Genomic DNA, 10,279 nt, shown 5'->3' on the forward strand with positions numbered 1-10,279 from the left:
TTTTCTGGAAATGGAAATCCGACCCAAAACTCCCCATGGAAAGCTCTTTTCTCAGAACAAGTTGCCCCACCAGCTCCTACTAACCCAACACCAACAAATCTTGATTTTCTTATCCCAAATGAAGATGAAGTTACGAACCTGGAACTAGATATTAAAGATGAAGAAACGGAAGAAGCAGAGATCAAATGGTCAAACTGTCTTGTGGGTTACTTCTTAGGTAAGAGACCCTACTTCATCGCCCTTAAGGAAAATCTCTCCCGCAAATGGAAACTCAAGGGTGACTTTCAACTATTTACCCTAGAAGAGGGTTTCTTCCTGTTTCAATTTACAATCTCAGAAGATTGCACCCGTGTTCTTGAAGAGCCGGGCCATAGCTATGAGGACGGCCTCTAATCCTCCAAAAGTGGTCCCCCAACTCCTCAATTGAGAGGAAAAAGATCCAGGAAATTCCTGTCTGGGTTCGACTTCCGGGGCTCCATTTGAAGTTCTGGACGACACATCTTAAGCCGCATTGCAAGTATCATCGGGAAACCTCTCTATATGGACTCCCACACAGCCGAATCTACGAGATTAAATTATTCCAGGTTGTGCATTCTTGTCAAGGCAGGTAGCTACCTTCCTGACTCTATTAATCTCAGATCCTCCTCGGGTGTTATCTCTCAAAAAATAGTATATGAATGGAAGCCAGAGGCTTGCAATGTTTGTTTGGACTTTGGCCACAAGACTAAGGATTGTCACCTTGAGCAAAATCATCATCCCATCTCCAAACAGGTTTGGAAACCGGTTCAAAGAAAGGAAGAGTATCAGTCATCTCCTCAGAAAGTTTCAAATGAAAATCCTACCAATTCGCGTCCTTCAATATCTTCCCCAAACAGCAGCATCAACTTCAAAAGGAACCTCCTAGCAATACCTTCACCCAAGCATGGAAATAGTTTTTCTGCTCTGGAGGACCTAATCAAGATGGCATTGATCCCTGGCAAATGGTTAAAAAGAAAAAAGGAAAGCCTCCGGTTCTTCTTCTCCGGCCCTCTCCTTCATGTATTCTTCCATCCCTCTCAAAATTGCCCCCAAAACTCAGTTAAGTTTGGGCATCTATGGTGGCGGTTCTTTTTGGGTGTCTCCGTCTCTGTCAATCTCCGTATTGGTGGTTGGCTCGTGTGCTCAATTTTCCTGTGTTCTTGTTGGACCTCTTGCCATGATTTTTTTCCTGTGCTTTAGCTTGTTGCTTTGGTTTGTATTTTGTTTTTCTCATTGTTGATCTTTTAGCCTTATTTTGTTGGCTTGAGTCTTTTGGTTGTTCCCCCTTCCATGTGTATGGGGGCTTGTATCTATTTCTTCGTGATGTATCTTTTTTCTTATATAATATATCCGGTAGGGGTCCGCCTAACCCCAGCTTACCCATCAAAAAAAAAAAACATTTTTTTTATATCTTTATGTGTTTTTTTTATGGGTAAGCTGGCAAGGATCCCTACTGGTTTATTTGATAAAAGGAGAAAAGATACAAACATGGGCGCAGTACGCCATCCCTAACTCACGATATATGATGAAAGGAGATCCATAACTCAGGAAAGAGGAACTCTAAACGACTACAGCTATGCAATCGAACTGCTCAATACCTATGAGTTACATAATCGACTAACTTGGCGGGAGTGTATTGGGGTCTTTGGGAATGCTTGGCCAGTGGAACTTTTTGACACGATTCGTTGGTTTGGATCCTCTTCTTTGTTATCCTTCTGATCCACTGTGATTAAATTGACTAGATTGTAACTGAATGAACGGTTTGTGTAACCGTTAGAATGAAAGGGTGGTAGGAAGAAGGGTGTGGTGAACGACTGAACGTCCATGGTGAAATGCCGTGTTGGCGGAACGGCCATGTAGCAAACTCTACAAGAATGGCACTTCTTCCCCCTTCATTCTTACTCGATGGAATGGTTTTTCGATCTTCCTGCCACTGTCGCACAATCGGGTTCTAATTGGAATAACTTCCAAGCCCTTCCTCTCTATTCTCAATCCATTTACCAATTTGCATTTCATCTCTATAACCCAACATAGATGATGGTCATCTGCCCATGTTACTTTCTTCCTCTGAGCTTGTTTGGAACCTTTTTGTGGTATTCAGTGTTGAGATATTGAAGGAGTTTTCTGATTTTTCATCCTGACTCTCTTCCGAGTGCTCTGTTTCTGAGGCTGTTTCAGATGATTGGTTTCCATCCATGTCTGATTCATCTTAGATTTCATCCGATTTTTTCTCCTCATGCAAGTTCTCCAGCTCTGAGTTTCTGATTGGATGTGGGAAGAATCTTCCTCTTGATCCATCTTTCTAAGGGGCAGATGTTCCCTTTGCATCTTTGGTGGGCTTGTTTGCTCTTAAAGCTTGTAACTTTGCTTCCCATTCACTGTCGACTTCATTGTCTGACTCTGGAAGTTCTGTGGCTGGTTTGTCATCTTCCCCTTCATTCAGCTGGTTGAGGATAGAGAACTTATTTGGTGCCTTGTCTCTAGAATGGTCGTGCTTTAGATGGGGATTGGTTCTTTGGGTTCTCTTTGAATTCTTGAGCAGTTGGTTCAGCCTCTGTGCTCTTCTAGTGTTACAATCTTGTCTTTTATTGCAGTTCTCCCAGAACTACCAACGTCTTGAACTTTAGTTTTATCTTCTTCCGGGTGAGTAGCTTTACGTCCTACCGGTGCCTTACCTTCTTTATCTGTTTCCTAGGTTTGATGGATCGATTGCAGGCTTTAGAGGGATGGCTGAAGTCTTTTCAGAAGGTACAGGAGGATGGCTTCCAATCATATTCGATTTTTGTCTTAAGATTCCCCTTGGGCTGGTGATGCTGATGGTGTCAGGGAGGTCTGCACCTGCTTCTATTTCTACACAGAGACGAGCATAACTCAAACGATTTGCCTCTTAGGTTTGAGAGTCCATGTAGAGGGGTTTACCCAAACCACTTGCTATTTTGCTAAGGCTAGTTGGTGTCCAATACTCCATAGCAGATCCAGATGGGAATGGAGGTTAGGCGAAGCTTCTCCATGGGAATGCCATGGTACCATTTACAAAGGATTAATGTTCTCCCTCCATAATTGGGATCTGATGCTTCCATCACATCTGTGCAGTTTTTGTTAGAGTAATTAGGTCAAGCAAGAGGTTGCTTGAAGCATTACACCCAAGGTATCTAATTTGGAATACCAAGTTTGTTGCCTCCAGCCCCTATACATATTAGATACACTAGGGTTTTAGTAGGTTAGTGGGCTCTAGCCTAAATAGGCCCACTACACCGGTCCATTATCTTATTGGGCTTATATTAGAACATACATGGGTTATATTATATACCCAACAATCTCCTCCTATGTTCTACATATAGCACAATCCAATCGATAGATAGTGTAATGTTCAAAAACAAAATATTGAATCATCCACATCACCATATGGTCTATATCATAAAAGATTTGTAATCCAACTGAAAACACGAATCCTTTTATGACAAACCAAGAGTTTTAGATATACAACAAGCTAAACTCAACCAAAAGGTAGTTTCACATATAATTGAACTCCACTGATCTTAGATGAATTCATTCATGAGGTATGATTCTCATCGAGATCCAAAATAAAGTTCCACAAAAAGGTGAACTCTATGCATACTGAAATGTAAGCATAGTCTTTATGACTTTAAAAGATTTACTCATAAAGTAAGTCATCTTCATCAAAGTCCAAATCAAGACAAGCTCCTCCTTTTTCGCCAATCCCTGTGAATTACCAAATATGGATTTCATGAAAATGAATCCAATCATTTGTGTAAAACACTAAAGTATCTAGTTCTACCTGAAGAACAACTTAGTACAATTCAAAATGGCAAAAAAAGTATCAGTATCACTCTCACCATAAGCATCATTGTCAAGTTTCAATAAAGAACAAGACCTAAACAGCTTCTTTTGCAAATAACCATTCATAATTGTCAAGTTTCATTAAAGAACATGACCAAATAGTTTCTTTTGCAAAGAACCATTTCATGTTTCTTTTTGGAATGTTACAGTCATCTTATCCATATTTGAGTTAAGCTGTATCATCAAGTTTGGAATGTACAACCTTTCCCAAAAAGGACATGTCATCAAATGTGGAATGACACACAACAACTGTAAACATCGTCGAAACATATCAAGTGCTTATCTTGGCCAAAAGGGAGATTCGAAGATTCAAAATAACATGGATGTAGGTTAAGTACTGTCTATATAGACTTTAACCCCATTTCCCCCGCAGTTTTGAATATTCGATCTTTGATCAGTCCCTATATGAGAGCATCGGCCATATTATCCTTCGATTCGTATCAATCAAAGTGATAATCTCGTGTTCTTGAGATAATTCAGCATATGGCATGTTGCAGCCTAAGATGTCTCATCTTACCATTAAAGAGTGAGGTCTTCAAAACCATTGTTGTAGCTTGATTATCATATAACACACAGAAGGAAGTAATCCTTGACCCACTAAAGAACTAATCTTTAACCGGGTCAGTGGAATGCCATAACCATAATCAGATTCTTTATCCCTTAGTTTTCATCTATAGCTGAAGTTAGGGCATAAAGTTCCAATTCGACTTACACACAACAGCAATAAATTTGCTGTCCTCTGATTCTGAGCCCCATGATACATCAGAATAAACTTCCACAATAAGTGGATGGCCACCATAGTTCAGAGCATACTCTTGAGTACACGAAAGGTATCTCATCAGCCTCATAAGGGCATGTCTATGCTCATGGCCAGGAATGCTAGTAAAATGACTCAGCATGCCAACTATAAAGGCTATGTCTGGCCTAGTGCAACACAAAACATACATGAGACTACCAATCAGTTTAGAATAATCTAACTGATTCACACGGTCTCTTCCTTAGAGATCAGCTTCTTGGTATAATCAAAATGGTGTCTCAATCGGTTGGCACTCACTGCAGCCTCAAAAGGAAAGTAGTTTGTCATATAATGGGCTAGGCAAGGGTGATTCCTTGCCTTTCAAAAACATACTTTCATACCAAGAATGGTGTTAACAACACCCAGGTCTTTTCATGTCGAATTTTTTTTTTCAAGGTTAGTTTCACATTACTCACCACAGAGAAAGATTGAAAACAAGAATCAACATCTGCATACAAGCAAATAATCATGACCTTATTTGACACAAAATGATAGTAAAAGCATTTATCAGAGTAATTGATCAGAAAATCCAAAGCTCTTTACTACTTTGTCAAATTTTTGATATCACAATTGAGGTGTTTGATTAAGACCATAACAAAATTTTGTATAAGCACATACAAATATCTACTTACAGTCCATAGTCTTAGCCTTTTTGGCAAATCGACTAGCTGTCAAGTTAGATTTTCTAACAAAGAGCTCATTTCATCATGAATGGCTTTTGACCCATAACAAAAAGTCCCTAGATCTCATCACTTCCTGATAGGATGATGGATCATTCTCCAAATGATAGGTCACAAAGACCTCACCAAAATTCTTGGGTACTCTACCACATATAAATAAAGTGCATATATCAAAATAATAGTAACTGCTTTAACATCTTATAAAGTTAGTTGTTTACCTGAAGAAAGGGCCAAGTTCGCAGTACCAGTGTGAGTGACCTCCATGTCTGCTCCACTAGCCACTGTACCAGTCTCCTTTACTTCGATAACACCAGTGAAAAATTTCTTTGAGTTGTAAGCATGACAAATGGCTTCTGTATCCGACCACCAATCTGAGGAAGTACTGGCCTTATCTTTTTCCAGCATGGCAGTGAAACTTTTAGGCTCAGCCTTATCTACCAACATAGTAGCTTCCTTATATGGTGTGTCCAAACGATTAATGTTTGACCATCTCAAAGGAAATTGCAGTCTTGTCCATTTTAGTCTAATTTACCAAAATAAAATATGGAAAGAGTGCACCTGATTTGCGAAGCGCGATAACCAAATAAGAATAACTAAGTCCCGAACCAAATCCAAACTCGAATCCGAGATATCCAAGATGAAGCCCAACAACAAGAGATTACTACCAAGGGAAAAACCCAAACCCAAACCCAACATATTGGGATTTACAGGGGGTGAACCAAGAACAAAGAACTAGCCAAGGTGAAACCCGAGGCGAGGGTTGTCCAACTGTCGGCAAAACTAGTTGGCAAGAACCGGTCTAAAACCAGTTGCAAATCCCAAAAACAGATTGGCCTTTTGCATAATTTGCGATTTACAAAACTGTTTTCTTGCAAATCCTGTCCAGAGTTCTCGCCAAAAAACACCAGCTCGTGACACCAATACCCAAATTGAACCGACTTAGAATATGATGGTTCTGAGTTCTCGCAAGTAACAAGCAACATAAAAAGTCCAGCAACGTGCGATTACAAAGTGGGTTTCAAGAAGTGGTGTGAACCAGTTGGGAGCCGGCCAGTTTCCATCACAGCAAGAACCCGACGACGGCAAGAGCCCGATGGCAAGAAGAACCGGCTACAAAATTTCGCACCAACAGTAGCTTCTAACCCTTATCCTCGGTTTCTCGGAAGAAAATAGCAACAAGAGTTTTGAATGTCGCTGAAAGCGTTGGTTCGTTCTCTACCAAAAACCGATGGGGGGTGCCAAACTCCAACACCGTGAGATTTCTGGATTGGGTGAATCAGCCCGGCAGCTTGCTGAGGAAGAAACGCCCTTTTTTTTTTCGAACCACCAAAGCCAAGTACCCCTGTACGAGAGAGAAAGAGACAGACTTCCTCTATTGCAAGTCGTTTCCACCAATTTAAAATTGCAGACGACTCTATGGTGTATTTGGTGGGGGTGGGTGCAAACCCAAATCAATTTCGAGGGAGAAGAATCCCACACCCAAAACGATTTTTAGGGAGGAAAAAAAAAAAAAAAAACACGGCCAATCTTGATTCCAACGAGGAAGAACACCCATGAGCCAATCTTGGAGGGAAGAAAACCCATGACGAAAATTGGGGTTTAAACCTAATGCTTCAAGATTGTTAGAGTAATTAGGTCAAGCAAGAGGTTGCTTGAAGCATTACACCCAAGGTATCTAATTTGGAATACCAAGTTTGTTGCCTCCAGCCCCTATATATATTAGATACACTAGGGTTTTAGTAGGTTAGTGGGCTCTAGCCCAAATAGGCCCACTACACCGGTCCATTATCTTATTGGGCTTATATTAGAACATACATGGGTTATATTATATACCCAACAGTTTTTATGTGCTTAGTTTTGATTTCAGAGATGCATGGATTATCGAAGGATGTTTAGATCGATTGGGAGAGAAAATAAGTGAAATCCAGTCAAATTTTTAAAATCGTTTTTCCAACATAATTTTTTTAGTCAGTTAGTAAAACACCCACTCAATTGTCTAAGATATGGCCGATCGGTCAGACATTGCTCCCTTTAAAATAATTATACCAAGAAAGAAAGTGAAAAGGAGAGCATAGAAGCAAGAAGCATGGCTGTTTAGCCAATTCAGTAATTCAATATACAATCCATAAGAGAAATAAACAGAAGATACAGCAACATATAAACAGAATCATCTACTTAATGTAGTAAGGAAGGTCAAGGACATAGAGGAGGAAGTAAGCCCAGAGTACGCCAGAGATCCCGCCAAAGAAGAACCCGCCGGAGAACTGGGCCCAACCTTCCGCCGTCTGAAGCTTGTCAGCCACCTTCTTCCTTCCGGTCAAAGTTAACGCCGGGGCAATAGAGGGCTCACCTTCTGTAAAAGAGGCAATACCATACATTGTCAAACAAATGCTTAGTATCACCACAAGGCCCGCTGCGGCAAGGGACCCAGCTTGTCCTGCAATTGGTGTGTTTCTTAAAGGCCCGGTCTTAACGAATGGGCCCACTAGAAGGTACCCGTGGGCCAGGCCCACTTCTATTCCCCGGAGAAGTGGGCTGACTGCGGTCCGATAGGCGGGCAGGTTGGAGAGGTACCACGCGATCAACGGGCTCGATGTTACCGGGGTTTCGAGACTCCCGATGAATGGATCGCCGTTAATTGGCTGTACCACTTGGTAAGTTGGCTGCAAAACACAGAGTCCGGGAAGGCATAAAGAAGTAAAGATTAATGGTCGCATAATTTTGTTAGGAAGTGATATATTCACCCCCTTTTCTTCCCTGGTTTACCCACTGCTAGTGTAAAAAGAGAAGTCAAAATGCAAGGGCAGCCCGGGAAGAAAATGGGGTGAATAGAGAGCACTTCCTATTTTGTTTTGGAAAATCTTAAAAAGATGGTGGTTGTTATTAGTCTCTTTCCTAACAGCCACATATTGGCCCCACGTGTGCCATGTGGGCGTAATCGGATCCGACTGATGACCACGAGTGTGGCCCACTGCCCTTGATTCACAGTTATCGGATGCTTCTTGATTCATAAAAGTAAAGTAGTCTTGATTTTATCGGAAAAATGAATGGATCAGGTACTAGCCCGGTTCGTTTTACATGTCAAATTTTGCGTCCGAATAGCTTTCCAGGCATCCGCCTAAGTGGATCAAGAAAATAGCATGCGCTATGTCCACACATTTTTAATATTTATAAAGAAATATATATCTATAAAGAGTTTAATAGCTAAATGTATAAGATATTTAATAGCTACAAGAAATTAACCTTCATATTTATAAAGTTTTAAATCACTTAGAGGCGACCCAAGTGGTGCAACTTGGGTCGAGCTCGACCCGACCCCTGTAGTCAATATGATTTCGGCTGAGCTTGGGTTGGCAGTTCCTTAGATCGGGTCAGGTTAGGGTTAGGAAAGGCCAAACTATTTAATTTTAGGATAGGCCTGACCTGTTTCCTAATTCTTTACTAATTTTATTGTGAATTTAAAAATCTTACGATTATTGTTTTTTGTATTTTTTTTTTTACCTCGCTGCAATAATAAGGTTGCTCCATTGTGACCTGGTGGTCACGAGTTCGGGTCACGGGTTCGAGTCACAGAAATAGCCTCTCTGCAAAGCAAAGATAAGACTACGTACATCTAGCCCTCCCCAGACCCCACAATGGCGAGAGCCTCGCACCGGGCCACCCTTTTTTTTTTTTTATGGCCTCGGGCCAACCCATGTCAAGTTAGGGCTGAGAGACTAGTTGGGTTAGGGTTGACCCTCCTGACTCGAGGCTCAAGTTTGGTCAGGTTAAGATTGAGTTAATGCTGCCTCAGGTTGGGTTAGGGTTGGCCTCAACCTGAACCAACCCGGCCCAAGTTGCACCCATAATATTTTGATAGGATTAACAGAAGGCAATTCACGGATAGGCTGTTGCATGTGAGAGCAGCCACACAGGGAGTCAGGGTCACTTTTCAGCGGATTTTGTCTTCATTCACGAGGTGGTTGCTCTCACATGCAATAGCCCCATCTGCAAAATGCCTTTTGAGACTGACACTAGCAAATCCCTTTTGAATTTCTCATGAGATTTGGGAATAATATTTGATAAATTGACAGAGTATTAATGAAACTTGTGCTTAATTTGTGAATTCGTATGAAATTCAGGAAGTCACATTAAACAAAAAAAGGGTGTGATAAAATTTTAAATTTGTTAGGGAATTTTCGTAACTTTAAAAGGGTTTTTTCAATAATTTTGCAATGATAAGATAATTACTAGATACAGTGTCATATGAGACTAATAAGAGAATGGCATTTTAGTCATTTCCATAGGTAAAGACCAGAAATCCGTCTCACCTTGTCTGCTTGGACGGCTCTGATTGTGAAGCATGGTTGCCTTCTGGAAGGCAAAACCCTCAATGGATTTCCAGAAATACCCTTGGGAGTAACCAGACACCTTGTAAGTGAAGAAGGGAAACTACCTTTGAGTTGGCTGACCAGGGGAGAAGCTGAGGCTGTGGCCATTCCTTCCTTGCAGAGAAAAGAAAGACAAAAGCAAAGAAATAAGAGGGAGAGGAATGAAGTGAGAGCTTCACAACCAATGGTAGGAGTTCAGGATAAGGTGTTAAAATTGTGACTTCTCATTGGATGGGTCTAAAAACCTTATCACTTATCCAAAATAATATCACATGTAGGAATGGTAAAGGCAATGCTTGGGTTGGGTCCCACGGAGGTGTATGTGAAATCAAGACCGTTGATCTCGTAGAGCTTCATGAGATGACCCACATGGTCCTGGTCTCATCTTGAATTGACATCCATGCATAAGATAGAGGCCTATCCAAATTAACGGTTTAGATTTTCCTGTGGAATCCTAAATGGTGTTCAATGGATCGAGGGCCTAGGACCATCGGATCAAGGTTTTCTCGTAGGATTTCTAAACCTGATCACTTATCCAAAGTAATGTCACATTT

At 41.1% G+C, this 10,279-nt stretch overlaps 2 protein-coding genes across 2 annotated transcripts in view; both read right to left on the minus strand.

The window, feature by feature from the left end:
* Positions 1-10,279, minus strand: part of LOC143847353 (actin-related protein 2/3 complex subunit 1B-like) — an 85,074-nt gene that overhangs the window by 60,491 nt on the left and 14,304 nt on the right. The gene's annotated exons all lie outside the window — the stretch shown is intronic.
* Positions 7,430-9,874, minus strand: PSAL (photosystem I subunit l). Its single transcript, XM_077356151.1, has 2 exons — positions 9,666-9,874; positions 7,430-8,018 (listed from the first exon to the last, which is right to left on the minus strand). Exons 1-2 carry the CDS (start codon positions 9,831-9,833, stop codon positions 7,527-7,529), a joined length of 660 nt encoding a protein of 219 aa, XP_077212266.1. The 5' UTR covers positions 9,834-9,874; the 3' UTR covers positions 7,430-7,526.

Source organism: Tasmannia lanceolata, unplaced genomic scaffold, assembly GCF_043159265.1.
Source record: "Tasmannia lanceolata isolate RefF3 unplaced genomic scaffold, GAP_Taslan_0.1 ptg000015l, whole genome shotgun sequence".
Lineage (NCBI taxonomy): Eukaryota > Viridiplantae > Streptophyta > Magnoliopsida > Canellales > Winteraceae > Tasmannia > Tasmannia lanceolata.

Bases quoted from the DNA above. Each gene is read 5' to 3' on its own strand.
- PSAL (XM_077356151.1), bottom strand. From the start codon at position 9,833: ATGGCCACAGCCTCAGCTTCTCCCCTGGTCAGCCAACTCAAAGGTAGT. The intron at 8,019-9,665 runs GTGAGACGGATT...TGTGTTTTGCAG, and splicing joins GAGCCGTCCAAGCAGACAAG to CCAACTTACCAAGTGGTACA.